This window comes from Chiroxiphia lanceolata, chromosome 6, assembly GCF_009829145.1.
Source record: "Chiroxiphia lanceolata isolate bChiLan1 chromosome 6, bChiLan1.pri, whole genome shotgun sequence".
In the NCBI taxonomy this organism is placed as follows: domain Eukaryota; kingdom Metazoa; phylum Chordata; class Aves; order Passeriformes; family Pipridae; genus Chiroxiphia; species Chiroxiphia lanceolata.
Genome location: NC_045642.1, coordinates 51,097,004 through 51,113,248, shown reverse-complemented (window position 1 = coordinate 51,113,248; position 16,245 = coordinate 51,097,004). Strand labels below are relative to the sequence as shown.

At 36.0% G+C, this 16,245-nt stretch overlaps 1 protein-coding gene across 3 annotated transcripts in view; it reads right to left on the bottom strand.

Moving 5' to 3' along the window:
* Positions 1 to 729: 729 nt before the first annotated feature.
* Positions 730 to 16,245, bottom strand: part of VRK1 (VRK serine/threonine kinase 1) — a 34,592-nt gene continuing 19,076 nt past the window's right edge. For 2 of the 3 annotated variants that reach the window (XM_032691473.1, XM_032691474.1), the window contains exons 10-13: positions 15,476 to 15,534; positions 14,461 to 14,639; positions 10,117 to 10,210; positions 730 to 2,045 (exon numbers count right to left, since the gene is read on the bottom strand). In XM_032691473.1, the coding sequence (XP_032547364.1) occupies positions 1,963 to 2,045; positions 10,117 to 10,210; positions 14,461 to 14,639; positions 15,476 to 15,534 (415 nt within the window). In that variant the 3' untranslated portion in view covers positions 730 to 1,962. Of the gene's footprint in view, positions 2,046 to 8,878; positions 8,993 to 10,116; positions 10,211 to 14,460; positions 14,640 to 15,475; positions 15,535 to 16,245 lie in introns of those variants that run through there. The other variant, XM_032691475.1, reaches the window with a different exon arrangement.

Sequence of the window (16,245 nt, the reverse complement as noted above, 5' to 3'; positions counted from 1 at the left end):
CACTGCATGCCATACATACAGCAGCACTGCGGGTGTTATCACAGCCTTCCCCTGGCTCCTCCTGACCATCCCACGCTTTAAACACCACAGCAGTTACAGCAGTAACTTGCCTGTCAACACTGTAGTTTTGCAGTGTCTTGTGAGCAGAGACAAGCCCTAAAACAACATTCACCTAGAATGGAAAGGACCTTTTTTCTTCACAGAACACTTGCCAGGACACCTTTTTCCAGGACATTTTTGAGATGGAAGGAGGTAGGGGTGGCTTATGAAATTTGCACCTCAAAACATTCTTTTCAGATATCCTGAAATGTCTGTGTTTGTTGCATTTGGCTTTGGCAGTGTCAAAATAAAACATGCTCCTTGAAAACGTGGAAAGTAAAGAAAGGAAGTTTACTGGTAAATAAGTTACTAAAAAAATAAAATGTCAAACAACTGAAGTACAAAAGAAGACATTAACTTTGAGTATGTGACAAGCAAGAGAATATAATATGCCTTCCTGACAATAGCTATTCAGAATAGTGTAACATACTTTCTGAACAAAATGATTAAACGAAGTCATTAAAATGATAGTTTGATTCGAGGAGTTTTAAATATGCGAGAGGCTTTAGCAGCCCTACTTTTACATCTGAAACAAAGAGAATGCTTAAAAGTTGTCAGCTACACTTTGCTAATACCCCAGGAAAACAAGTTTGTGTAGCAGTCAACAGAAAAGAGAAAGGACCTTTTAAATATGGTATTCCAGTTTTATTTCAAAAAAATTGATTCCCTTGTTACAAAATGTATTCATTCAACATTTCATGCTAAAACATACTTATTCTAGTGAGTAGCTACTCAGACATTATACAATCAAGCAAGCTGGACATCCACACAAATACAATGTTCATTGGCTCATATGGATTCCTTTTGGTTTACCAAACTTTCATAAAGCAGTCTCCCTGATAAGAATGATGCTCATGCCTTAATTCTGTGCATTTTGCAGTATCTAAATGAAAAGTAGTGGTATTTCACACTGAAATTCAACACTATTTTTGACTTACAATTCTCAAGACTCAAAGCTAAGCAAGGAAGTACTTTCACAAAAGATAGGGAAGATTATATGCTCCTCAACTATTAAAAAAGGTAAACCATTATGTTGTTATGAGAAGCAGATGTGAGTTAATATTTCATTGGAACTAGACACTGTATAAAGTTCTTCACAGTTACAACTTTTCTAGCCTTTTCACTAATATAAAAAGAAAACCTGAGGGAGCTGTTGAGAATAAGCATTGGTTTTTGGTTGGTTCTTTTCTTTGCCCTGGGCCCTGCGTCTGGTCTATTTCTTTCCAGAGAAACTCTGAATAATTAGAAAAGTGATACGAACACAAATAGTATGCAAAAAAATAGCTAAAATTCACTACCTGTCTTCCAAAGAATTGTTTAAATGCTTTTTATACAAACTAGAATGGAAGGATGTGATGTCTGTTTTACGTTCTGTTTTTTATTCAAACACTTGAGAAACATTTAAAAGATATTTCTGCCGTTTCCCACTTCATCTCAGTGTACATCTAAGTGACCTCCAATAAGACTTTACTCAAAACTAGGAGAAATCAGATGCAACACTGCTGTTCCCCATATAGTACCCGTAATGAAATTATTAAATAAGGCTTTATCTCTACATTATAAAGCAGAAAAAAAGCACTTTCTTTTAGCTTGCCTTTAAGACAAGAATTCATTATATAAAGAATAAAAAGGCATCCCCACTTCAAATGTTGGCAAAATTTTGCATTAGTATTTAAGTATACATAAATTATGCAAATATTTTAATAAAACATTTATTCTTCAAAAACAGGTACAAACAGCAGTCCATGTTTTTACAGGATTCATCATTCAAAAAGGAAAGAAAAAGATTCCAGTGCTACAAAAAAAAAAAAAACAACCAGAAATGAGCCACAGAGCAACTTAATTTGTCGCTCCATCTATTATTTACTTCTGGACTCTCTTTCTGGTTGCTGTGCTTTTCTTGGATTTTGGTGAGGTCATCTTCCGGGTTCTGGTAGCTACTGCATCTGCAATTCAAACAAAACAAAAATAAAGACCTTTTGTTAAATAAAATGGCAAAAACAGATCACAAGAAAATACTTTTAGCCTTTAAGAGGACAGATCAACTCATACCATTCATTGAACTTTGAGTGGGGGGATGGGGAACACAACATGGACATAGAAGAATCTACAGCTATTATCTTCTCCTAAAAAACATGTTGCACACTTCAACTTCTCCAAGAGTAGCATTACATGGAGTTGAGCCACTTTTTTTAGCTCATCCTCACCAAAAGAACCAGATCCTTCTCCAAATCTAAATCCCTCCTTCCTCGCCACGTGCCAACTTTAAGTTCCATAATGTCTTCCAGTACTAAGCCATTTTTGGTGCTCTTTGGACCTTGTGCTAAGGTGACCCAGCTCATAACCTGGTATCATAGTTTAACCCCAGACAGCAACTACCTACCATGCAGAGTATATTCACTCACTCCCCCTCCCCTCCCTCCCAGTGGGATGGGGAAGAGAATCAGAAAAAAGAAAAAAACCCATGGATTGAAATAGGAAGGGTTTAATAAATCAAATAAAGTAAAATGTAATAATAATAAAAGTTAAAAGAGAGGCATTACCACACACACAAAAAAACCCCAATCTATGAATGATACACAACACAGTTGCTCACCACCCACTGACCGATGCCCAGCTCACCCCCCAGCAGCTATCGGACCTCCTGGCCAACTCCCCCAGTTTATATACTGGGCATGATGTTCTGTGGTGTGGAATATCCCTTTGGCCAGTTTGGATCAGCTGTCCTGCCTGTGCTCCCTCTCAGCTTCTTGTGCAGCTCCTCACTGGCAGAGCACAGGAAACTGAGAAGTCCTTTACTTAGGGTAAGCACTGCTCAGCAACAACTAAAACATCTGTGTTATCAACATTATTCTCATACTGAATCCAAAACACAGCACTGTAACAGCTACAAGGAAGAAAATTATCTCAGTTGTAAACCATTTGTTTTGGTCTGGTATTCTCATAGTTTAGTGAGGTGTGGCATCTTCAAGCATTCTGAATGGAGCTTATAGAAGGGGAGGTGGAAGGCACACAGGTGAAAAAAAGGAAGATTTTTGTTTGTCAATGTCAAGCTGTTAAATCAGCTCAGCTATCAGTGTAACTTTACCTACAGATTCAAGCTACTACTTGACAATATTTTATTAACAAAGGTAATGAATAATGACATCTAAGTAAGACTCCTAGTAAACCTGGCAAGCAGGTTGTTCGAAGAGACCATATCTAAAAGCAATAACAAAAATCATTTCCAAAGCATATAAATTTAGGACTGCCAGTTACTCAAAATTCTCCCACTGACCACAGTATCCCTTTTCTCTTGCAAAATGTGCTTCAGTTATGTATTTCAGCTGTCTTTGTTCATATCAAATAACCAAGTCATCTTGCTAGATGGCTCTCTGGGAGATCTTTTCCTTCAACTGCCCCTTAGAAGGCTTCTACAATCATGAAACTGAAAAGGGAAACAAGAGAATGGAATTGCTATTTACGTATGGAAGGACTAAGGAAAAAATATTTCCAGTATTGGAAGCTGAAAGACTACACTCAAATTCCCATTTGATGTTTGCAGCTGGTTACTAAGCCAGGCTGCAGCATTTAAGGAGAGTTAATCACCATTCTCAAAGCAGTTTGAGCAGCTTGAAGATGGTGCCAATGAAGATCTATCTTTCCTTCAAGAAGATGAGATAAGGAAGAGAATGAAGTCTTCTGACAAGCTCTTTCCCAACTCAGCCAGGGAACCCCTGCATAACTGAGAAGAACTTGTAACACTTCTCAAACAAGAATTTTTCAGGACTCTGAAGGCTGTTGAAGAAATTGCAAGGGCGACAAATAGTAGTTTTGGTTAGCTGGTGTGTTCTCTTATCTCAGCAGTTCTTTTTCTACAAAAAATTCAGAAATATGACTCAGGAAAAAAGAACAAAGAGACTGGAAGAAAGCAAACATGGACTTGAATTCCAAGGAATATATGATTGTGGGGTGGAAATGAGAGAGAAAAAAGTCTGTAAATTTATGGGATGGGTCTTGGCTTTAGGTACTTTGTTCTTCCAAGTCCTCTCTTTCCTGCAACAAATGAAGAATACATTTCATACTCTCATAGGGAAAAACATCAGAACACAAGAGTGTATTATCTGATGACTTTATGCCTGTGTATTTCTTACAGATAACATCAAATCTATGAGTGTTATTTTAAAAATTTGAATATAAAATTGTTCCAAATGAAATTGAAACTGGTTTACTTCTATTTGAAAAAATTGCTTTACTGAAGACATTACAAAACACAATTGTACACACATAATATAAATAAGTAGTTCCATGCAGAACATGTCTAAAACTAGTCCTCCTCTTTTTGCAGGAGGAAAAAAGTTTAATTCAAATATATTACTTGCAATCATGAAAAAGGTTAGTTTCCTGTAAAATTCTGAGTCACTGTAGTACAATTTTTCTTTCCTGTAGAAAAATTTCACTTGCAAATTATATGTCTGAGTTTGAATTGCAATACTTGTTCAGCATACTGCAATACATCTTCAGGTCACAGGAAAACAACACAAAAAGCAGACATCACTTTTTCTTAAATGACTTAGTTCTACATGTAAAGTCATTACACAAAACCTTACTCATGGAAAATATTCTTCAGAAGGTGTTTTGTTTTAATTTAATACTTTTTACAGCAGCAAACACAACAAAGTCCCATGAAGTGTAACAAGGAACTTCAATTATTTACATTTTAAATGTGTTTATGTGCTCGAAATGGTCTGAAGATATTAAACAGAAATAAGTTTAAAATATAATGGTAGACTAAGTACAAAACTGTGTTCCAAGCAGACACGGGAGCACACAGGAACACTCCCGTATTTTACATCTTGGACATTAATTTTGTCTCTTTATTAAGATAAGTGGAACATGTTCAAGATGCTTCTCACTGAATTTGTCACTTGCAAATTGCCAAGTAAAACTATTATTCGGGAAGAACCACAAAGATAAGTTAAATCTAAACCAAATATATTTTCTTTCCTAACTGTAATATTTAAGAAACTTTATACTTAAAAGCACCCCCTACCATACCTTTTCTAATTTAAATAGCTTTTAAAGATTCTCAAACAATCTTGGGGCAGGCCATAAAAAGACAGATCACATACTGTGTTTGAATATACTTAATGAAAAATACAGAAGTGAGTTTGTCAATATTGCAGGCAAACAAAAGCAGTATTTCTCTGCTTTCAAACCCAAATGTTCCTGTTAATTTCTAGGTGCAACACCACAGCACGTGCTTTTAACCAGATCATGTAACTCTTCTACTAGAACATTTAACTTGCAACATTCCTGACACAGGTAAAAGAAGGCTAAGAACAGGACAGATCTTTCAGTGATTAGACACAGAGATGGATACCCAGTCTTAAGACTAATACCTACTTACTCCTGGAGTCTGTTACAGATCCTAGGTAATACCAAATCCTTCACAAGAAGGAACAGATGAATAACACAATTAGAACTATTGTGCAGTACAGATTTTGCAGAAAAAAAATTTTTTTAGGGTATAAGATTACGAGGTTAAAAAATCTACCTAGAATGGGGGCACTGGTACGGAGTAGAAAGACAAGTATCAACTGGCACCATGAACAAGCTCAAAAAACAACATGATCTGCTTTGTCCTAAAGCTTGACAACAAGGCCAATAATTGTCTAAATATAAAAATTCCCCAAAGTGAAGATTTAATCCAACATTAAGTGATAAATCTTGCTTTAATAAAGAAAAAAAGATTTAAGACAATAACCCAGATACTGATTTATGCAAAGCCACGCAATGTAAATAAACATAAAGCTAAGTACCTATTAATTGAGAAATACTATTAAACCTTCATTGGGAATGCCTTCTAACCAATCCATCAGTATGACTGTTTTCATATTGGAACTGTTCACTTAGTTCTTTATTTATACTGCAGGAGTAACCAAACACCCCAGTTAAGGCCTTAACATGGTAGATACTATCCAGCAATACAGACATGCAGAATTCCTAGCCCTAGGAGTATTGACTACTCAAAAGTACATTTAAAAAACCAGTACTTTTATTGCCATATCTACTTCAGCATTTCTCTTTTTACTGTCCTAATTAATAAACCTCAAAACTGTCCTAAAAACTCATAACAGAAAATGAAAAAGGCTATTCTAAAAAAATTCGGTATTGCTATTAATCCAATCTACATTTACCCCAAGATCTAAAAAAAAATCCGCCAGGGCTAGATGTTTTATCTCTGTTGTAGCTTTAGACCTAGGATCATTCAAAAATTCTCATAAAACTCTTGTTTTTTCAGCATTTATGTGATTTTTCACTGAAGATGCCTATACTATCTGCCTATTCCAACAAACTAACCAAAAATATGCATATTAGCCCTGTTAATGTTATGCACTACACCCCTGCATGAGCGTTGGTGGATACATACAGTGTATGTCAAAATTTGGTGTTGTGCTTTAACAGCACCATCACTTATAAGCCTGTGTATTTTCTGTGTATTTTACTACCGTACATGAAGGCAGATAATACTGAAAATGGAGCTGTAACAGAGTGGTAAAAAAACTTCTTGTCTTCTGACAGAATTGTTTCTAGTGAAGACACATTGGCTAATATAATACTTCAACATCATCCATATTACTTTCTAAAGGATGCACTGTAAAACTTCACCTTTCAGGAAAGCCCATGGGTTGCAGTTATCACAGGAAAAAAAAAATAGAAAAAGCCGAAAACATGTTAATATAAGTAAAAAACAATTTAAGAATTCCACCAAATTTTGTGCAACTTATTTTGGAAGTACAGCAGAACTTGTTTCTCAAGGGCTTTCTGAAATTGTGTTTCTTTTAAAAAGAAGAGTGACTTGACAGCTCTAGAAACACTGGTGGTTGACACGACTGGAAGAGGCCTTCAATGACCTCATCTGATGTGGCCGCTCTTATGCTGAGAACAACCAGGGAGAGCTGACGGCAGAAGTAAGAATTTCCAGATGTCTGTCCTTTCTCAGTGCCATTCTTTCTTCCTCCTCCACCAAGTCTGGTGGCTTCCCAGCCCCAGCAGTAGCAGACTTAATCATTGGCAGAGTCCCTGTAGCCACTGAGCATCCTGGAGTACTCCAAGTGCTGCGCAGCTGATCAGGATCTTTTGGGGACAACTAATCTTTTGGACTGGATTAGAAAAACTGCATAGTCAGATATAGTTAACGCTGATGAGATGAACAGCAAGAGGCTGCACAGGTCCTCTTGCCACTCCTTGAGATATTGTTTGAATATCTGAAGAGTAATCCCTATCCCACCATATTTATCCCCCTTAGAAACCAATAAAATAGAATTTCAAGAACTTTTAAAATGTTCCTGTATGACTAAACTTTAAATTCTACAACTAAGAAGTACCAAGAAAATATCCATTTTACTGGAATTCAGGATTTTTTTTAGTCACAGGATTAATCACATAATGGAGAAACAAGTCCATGGTAACAAAAAACCAGTCAGTTTTAAGTATTTCTATAATGATCAGCTGTTTTCAAATTATCAAAAGCATCAAAATCAGAAGATTATGAAACAGTTGCCCTTTCCTTTAACACAAGTTTATGAATCATGTAATAGGTGGTAAAGTTTTTAATTCCAAATTTGGAGAGAACCGAATGGATAAATACATGTATCACATTTCACCTGAGATCATTTGATATACTCCCCCCACTTGGTATTCATTAAATTGAGTAATATAAAAAGGTGAAATTAGAACCATTTCACCTTTAACTCTACTGAATTGGCAAGAAGAGGCTTTTTTAATTTAAGCTTATGTTGAAAATATATACAGCCTCCCCCGTACCTTTACTTTGGAAAAAACTCAGCATTTACAAAAAGCTGATGCTACTACTTGGATTGCGATTCCTCAAGTTCTTTTTCATCTCTTTCTAGGAGAATTGCAACCTACAATCTCAGGAAAAAAGTATATAATATATTATATAGAATGAAAGTATGTTCTGCACACGTGTATTAAATCACAAACAGAAAATAGTCAGCTGCAATAAATATTTTGTTAAAAAGTCTTGAATAACATCTAAAATGTTATTCAAAAAAACCTATAAATGTCAGCATAATATAACTGTATTGCCTTGAAAGAAAATATAATCCAATTAACACTTTTTCAGCCACTGACAGACTAGAGAATTCATAATAAATTGAAGTCAACAATTCAAAAGACTTTCAAGTAAGAGAAATAGTCACTGGTTTTAATGATTAGAATTCTATAATATGAACAGCTGAAAACAAACAAAGTAGTGTCACTTGGTGAAATAACATGAGCTTCATTCCTTATATTTCGTACTATACAGTTGGAGTAAATATACTATGGTAAATTCATACCTTATCAATATTACTACTGTGTTTGAAAGGTTACAGTTTCCCATCCTGCCAGACTCCTTCACCAAACCCTTTTTAAACTAGCAGATTTGTTTTAGAGTAGATTTCAGCTACTGCTTTATTATTTTTAGACTACTTGACCACAGACAACATCTGATATTTTAATTGAAAGTATGAATCAAAAATTCTTTAGGAAAAATATCTTTGCAATTACTTGAAACCAGTTCACATCTACATGAAGGCATTAGAAAGTTAGATCCAGAAACCTGTTTGACTGGATACCCACCACCAGCTTACCCTACACAGACCTACTGAAGATTTCTGATCTTGGATTTTCAATAATCCTACTTTGTCTGTCCATGACTTTTTCCAGACAACACTGAAACTATGCCAAATTATGTTGAAATAATAGCTTCAGCATTTTCTATTCTTATAGCTGATCCTTTCCTCGCCTTCAAACACGCTTGCTTTTGGAAGCTGCTGCTGCTAGCCCTTGACTTTAACACGCTGTGATGAGGAATCCTGAAGAGTCAGCATTTTCTAACAGTGAACTGGACAAGATGAAATGACAGAAATGAGAATGGAGCAGAGAATGAACAATGGCAAAAGAACACAGTTCAGTGGCCAATTTTTATCACCAAGCAATTCCACCAGCTTTAGGCAGCATGTAAGTGGAGCATAATCCTTTCTCACGCAGAAAGTTTAAATATTTCAACATTATTAGAGTTAATCTAGAAAGAAATTATGAAAGATCAAAAGCACTTGAACTGCTACAAGTAAACGGTTCTACCAGGTATTTTGTGGCCATGTGGCTGAGTTTTGGTAAGCTAAGGTTGGCTACAGAGGTAGTCTCTGTGGGAAGACACCAGCTGCTGTCCTGTGTTCGACACAGCCCTTTCCAGCTGGCTCCAAAACAAACACACTGTAGGCCAACGCTGAGCCAAATTTGTTTGTGGTACCTCTGTGAAAACATTCAAGAAAGGGAAAAAAACCACTTGACAGGCAGATAGGGAGTAGCTGTGCAGGGAAGAGAGTGAGAAACAGCAGAGGGAACACCAGAGTCAGAGGAGGAGGTGGTACTCCACTGCACCAGAGCAGATATTGCCCACAGCTCATGAAGGATCCAGGATGGAGCCCCTGCAACTCATGGGAGAGCCCACATTAGAGAAATACATTTGGGTATTTCCTGAAGAAACGGAGCCACTTTCTTTTTTTTTCCCCTGAAGGACTGCAGTCCAAAAGAGAGAGCTCACACTGGAGCAGGGAGAAAATGTAAGGAGGAAGGAGAAGTAGAGAGAAAACGCTATGTAGTGACCACAGCACACTTCCCCTCTATGTCCCCTGCACTGAACAGGGAGAGTGGTAGATAAATTTAGAGTAAAGTAGTTAAGCCTGGGGGAAGGAAAGGTGTTTTCCTAATGTTTGGCTTTGTTATTACCCAAATTTATTTTGTGATATATTAAATTTATTTCCCCCAAGTTGAGTCTGTTTTGCCCACAACAGTAAAGAGTTATAAATTTTCCCATCTTTGTTTCAACTCATGAGTTCTCTCATTCTGTTTTCTCCCTCTGTCCCACTGAGGAGGGGAGTGAGTAGCTATGTGGGAGTCTGGCCTTTAGCCAAGGTATCCTGCCACACCAGTACATGTGACTGTCAGAACGATCTTTTGACTTACTAGAAGAAGTAGCTTTCTTTTTTTCTGGACTTCCTGTATCTTCCATATCTGCCTCAGTGCTCTCACTGGCTGCAGCTGCTGCCTTTCTTCTTTTCTGAAGAAAAAAAAAAATAAGAAAAAAAAGTAATTGAACTCAAGAGCAGGAAAGACCATACCAAGTAGAAAATATCTTATCTTCACAAGATATTCCCTAATTTTAAGCATTATTTCTTCATATATTATAAAATGTCTCCAGTTATAGAGAAATTTATTCGAATATTAACACAAGAATTCTAGTACTAAGTAATACAGAATTTAAAAGGACAGTTCCCCTATCTCACTTTAGGAGTCAAAATTTTAATGTATGAAAACATGAGTATTTATGATCAAAACCTGGTTTTTTTAATTTACATTGAATCACTGCTACAAAGGAGCAAACTGAAAAATCTTAAAGAACACACGAAAACATTTTACATTAAGTTCATAATGCCTGCTTTTTTAAAAGCAATTACACTTCATTAAATTCAAGTTTATCTGGACCTGGCTTCTTAAGGCTTTCTTTGCACGGCTTAAAAGTAGCTCATACCCACTGACAGTACATTATTATTTTTTTTTCCTAATAGCAACTGTGCAGTCTGTTCCAAAAAGAGGTACTTGGGAAATCTGAACTCTATTCAAGATACATTATCTTAAAACCTCTAAATGGATAGAACTCTTATTATCTGTGTATTACAATTAATCTTGCTGTTGCAAAGTATTTTTAAAGTGGTTATTGAAAATTATTGTTTTAAAGCCATGATTTTTGCAAAGGGTGAGTTGACCTGTATCAGACACAGATGAAAAGTGATGAATACAGAAGAGTTTACCTTTTCTTTTTTTTTTAGGGTTTTTTTTTTTTTAATTGTGTAAGACTAGAGCTTTACTAATACAGCTTTAAAAGCGGCTACAACTTCACACAGCTCACGAGAGAAGGGGACAGTGCATTACATCTTTCCTTTCCAAAGTGTTGCTTCATGATTACCATCTAAACCCTGCTGGGCTGAACAGATTGGTTCGATAATTACATACAATAACTGCAGTGGGCAGGTAACCCTCAGCTGGCACAGGGCAGCTCCCCTGTGAGAACTTCCATATGCAAACTGCACTGATGGAGTGCATTAGGTACATCTTTCCTGCCGGTGCACAGGCCTGATTACCGCCAGCCAAGACTCCAAGGTTAGCATGTCAGCAGATTTGTGATGCATTAGGCAGGAATAAACACAGACACTTTTGTTCATTCTGACCAAAATTAAGGAGGACTATTTCAGCACTGCACTGCTTTTATATGAGAGATAATGCATTCCTCCCAATTGTACGAGGAAACATTTTAAATGCTCATCAGAAAAACAGATATTCAATACATGCTACACAAAAGCAAAATACATTTATCTTGTTTCCAAGCTTATTTAATAAAAAGTGGTTTCTTAATCTTGATGCAGGTGAATTACATAGCAGTAGAAATCAGGCAGCATTCATCTGACAAAAGCAGCACCTGCACATCTGAACCATTAGAAGGAACCAAAAATCAGTAAGACCTATATTTTTCCAGGTTACTCTCAATATTTCCCAGCAACTCTTCAGCACTGAACAACGGCAAGATGTGCTCCTTGCACTAAATAATTTAGTCAAGAGCTCAAAATACTTCCTTCAACTCCCAATACTGCTAGCTTCTTGTTTTGCTAGAACTATTACAGAATACCACACACAAACCAACATGCATTTACAGAAGAAAAAAAAAAAAAAAACAAAAACAAAACCTTGAGCAGAACAATGGACTGTTTTTCATTTACCTTCACATCTGGGAAAACTTGAGTCATGATATAGAAAATAAAATGCTAACTTTTAATAAAGTAGACATCTGTGTATTTTACCCAGATAACATACTGAGATTGCAGAACAACCATCCTTATATGCAACATATAATGCCCACCATGGCTCAATTATCTATACAAGCTGAAAGCACAGGAGAATCCTACATTCTAAGAATGTATTTACACAGAAGCTAGAAATACTGTCTCCTAGCCATGAAACAGCACAACTTCAGAACACCAAATATAACTGATTTAAGAAAATATGGTAGATTGCACTAAAGAAGTGAAGAGTGGGTGTGTCAAGACCTGTCATGACTAAAAGGTCAGTAGAGCCAAAATGTCACAGATATTCCATATTAGAGGTCACAATCTTCTCAAAGATAGATGCCAGACTGTATTTTTCTTTTCCAAAGTCAACACTAAGCATATCAAAAGAAATCCAGCATGTGCTAGAAGATACTGGCTCTCGGAAGTAAGACACTACTGATTAATGGTAAATTATCTTTATGGAAAGCAGACTTTAACAAAGTTTGGAATCTGGAGCTTACTTTAAAACTCTAAGTCATCAGGTTGAGCTCCCCATCACAGCTGAAAATATATATAATTTTAATTAACATTTTACATTCTTTCTTTCTTCCTCCATATTTTTAAGTGTCTAGCTGTTCTCAACTTGCACAAACTGTCTTCCTGTTCTATTAGACTCTCCTTAATGTCTGATACCCTCTGGAAGAAAATCGAGTAGCATGAGTTCCCAAAGATATATTCTGGAAGGGGAGACATCCTGCTGAAGACCCTCTTTTCATTCATTCTTGAAGAAAAGTGAAAAATTCAGCCTAGAAAGGACCGACACAATCTATTCTTCTATCCTAGCCTATACCACTGCTTTTACAAGGCCTACAAAATCCTACATAGAAGGAAGAGTCATATGTTCCAGTGCTTGGTCAAAAGCAAGAAGGTATGTCAACCTGATGTCCATCAATCTTATTCTGTCTGGTCACTCCAGCAGTTACTGGCATGAAGTAGCATGAAGTCCACTGAAACAGGAAGCAGACCGCTGAAAACACTTACTCAAACAGGCCAGTAATACTCATTGTTTCATCTAAATGCTTGAACTTATTTGTGACAACTGAGCAAGCTGACCATGCATATGGTTCCTCAGAGTAAGAAAAAAAACAAAAACAAAAACAAAAAAAAACCAATGTAAAAACAAGCTCCTATTTGATGCCAGTAGGTAAGAACCTATGAAAAAGTATTACCCCACCCTTTGGGAATGGTCTTGATTGATACTGGCTAAAGAAATAAGATTTTTGAAGTTTTATTCCATTGAAAATGTGCACCAGACATCTCTGCTGGACAAGGACATTAAAGGTCACAGATGTTGGCTCTGCAGCAGGCCAACTTATTCAGCAAAGAAACCAGCCAACCATTAAAAACAGATTATCTTTTTTCCCCAAAATACAGGTCTCAAGCCATGTCGAACCACGGGGGGAACAGAAGAACTTATGCTAATGAACTCTCCTTTGGGACAGACCTTTACATGCAGTTCAGTAGAAAATACTTGTATAGAGACCACAGCTGTACAATTTTAGCCAAAATACTATTTACTGGGCAAAAAGAAGTAAGAAAAGCTGGACATACATCCTCAGACTTTAGAATCCTACAGCTTTTTTTCTTTTCTGCTCTTTCTCCATCTTTAACACACTGCTGATTGTGTCAGTAAGCAGGCAACATTCTTGTACTATTACCCTGTATTCTCAGTTCCCTGGTCCATGCTAAAGGAACCAATAAACTACCCACCTGCTATTAACAAATGTAAATAAAGAACTAATAAATGCAGTTTGAAGTACGAAATAATATTTATTGTCCCATTATCTGACCAGATTATTGTTAGAAGCCATTTTAACATACACTTTCCCTAAAGCTTAAAAACTTCCTAATGCCATATTCAAACGGGAATTCAAATCCAGAGTTTAAGGTTTCTTAAATACAAAGAATAAAATACCCATGGCCTACGAACATAGTTAAGACTCAAAAATGACATATTAGATCATGGTAAATTCAATATGTGAATTCCAAAACCAAATACTTGGCATAAAATTGCATACTTAAAACTAAGCTTTGAACTAGTCACAGAAAGGAAACTAATATGAAACAAATATTAGACCAATTTTACCTTACATGTACTTTGATCCATCTGGAGTTTTACCAATTTAAAGAAATAAGTAAATTAGCCAAATGTTCATCTATTCAAATGTCATTATATTTAGATATACAAATGTTGTTGTCCAAGGTACTATTATGAAAGTACACCTACAAATTTCATTCTGCATTAAGTTTTAATATCAATTAGTGAAGTTGAGTTAGAGAAATAATGCATGTGACTAGGACTTAAACATTTCATTATTTAATTCTTTCCTACTGGATGAAGTCACGGCACCTACTTCCAACATCACTCTAACTTTTACTTAGCTCAACAAAATGCAATAAAAGCTGACAAGAATTTTTAGAGTAAAACCTTTTGTACAGGACTTGTTTGAAAGTCTCCATTCTCTGCCAAGCCGAAGTCAAGTACTCCATCATCTTTTTGCCCAATGGCTTTGAGACCTTGCAGAAGTATTTCTCGGAAATGCTGATAAACAGGTTTCTCTTCATAGCTCAATAGCTTCACCTTTTCCATATATTTGGCTATTTCATCTAAAGAAATGGCATCTCCAATTAATTTCTATTTGAAAACATTTTAATCATTCACTTTTACCACAAAAGAGACAGAAATTATGCATGCACTACTTATGCTATTTTTGAAATGTTTATTTATAAACTCCTAATAATTGTGTCTTTACTACAACATGTTTTAGGAAAAAATTATGCCAAGGCTCGTTACCCAGTGATGACAGCATCACTGGTTTTCACCTGTTCATTGCAATGAAGAGTCAGTCATAAAAAAGTGTAATAGGCCAATCTCCACTAATGAATGCTTGTTTACATTGTATTTCTTACATCTATATATAAAAATGTGGAAAAGCAAATTCAATGTTATCTCAGAACTTAATCAGTTCAAGGCTGAAACATATATTAAATAATACATGAAACATTAGACCACTCTAAAAACAGGCAAGTCACACTTGACAGAGAAAACTCTTCTGATCACCAGGAATAGCTGGAAATAACTAAATATTAGGATACCAAGAAAGTGTATTTCAATAGTTAGGGTTTGGTTTTTTTTAATGTACTCAGCAAATCACCAATGCCAAATAGGAACAATCTATACTTCCAGTTTGCAATACTTTTTAATTTTCGCTCTAAAATTCAGTTGTGAAAAATCAATTTACACATTCCATATTTGCAATTAATACTGTCCTTAGCCAGAAGCAATGCAGTGTCTGCAGTTCATACAACTACACCTAAAAGGAAGAGCCTGAACTTCCCTTAAGCAACATTCTAATTCATGCCACTGTTGTTCCTGACTGAAAGGAAGAAGAAAAATAGGTACAAATTTCAGTAAACAAGTATTTAAAAATAGCTCCTCTTACCTGGTTTATTTTTCTCAGGAAAGCATTTGTCCATTAAAACGGAAATATTATCTCTACATCTGAAAAACAAAATTATTCAAAACTACTGTTTCTTTTGAATTTTTAATCTTGCCCTGTTCTGATAAACTTTCTAAGTACCCAGCTTGGGCCACTGTGAGACACAGGAAACACTACTACATAAATCTTTGGTATGACATATTATGGACATTTTTAGGTGTGCAGTACATTTGAGAACCTGACAAATGACAGATGGGCTACCTGAAATATAGTAAGTTTTTGTTCAACAGCTTTTGATTCTTATAAAAGTAAGCAAGTAGAAGACTGAAGAAAAAGAACCAGTCCATTTTAAACCCTCACATACCAATGCTTAGGAAGCCCGATGATGAATACTTGTTAATGAGACTGAAACTGCTGTGCTGGGACAGCTCCCTTCATATTAAATACCTGACACAAGAAGGTTGTCTGGGACTGAGGGGAAGATGAAGGAATGTTAACAGTGAGGTTGGGGGACAAAATGAAAAATAATTTAAAAATCCCACAGTAGTAGTGCACTAGGTGGAATGATGCTCAAAGACATTTAGGATTCCCCTTCAGCTTCCATCTCTGCCACTGACTTCAGCGTATGGTGCTATATACTCATACTCTGCACTTGTAAAGCAGGACTAATGGTTATCTGCATTCTGCTATGAGTGATTTTTGATGGCAGTATTCTAAAGTGATAATACTGTGGTGGAAAAATAAGCATCTCACACATGCAAAAGAAGACAGTA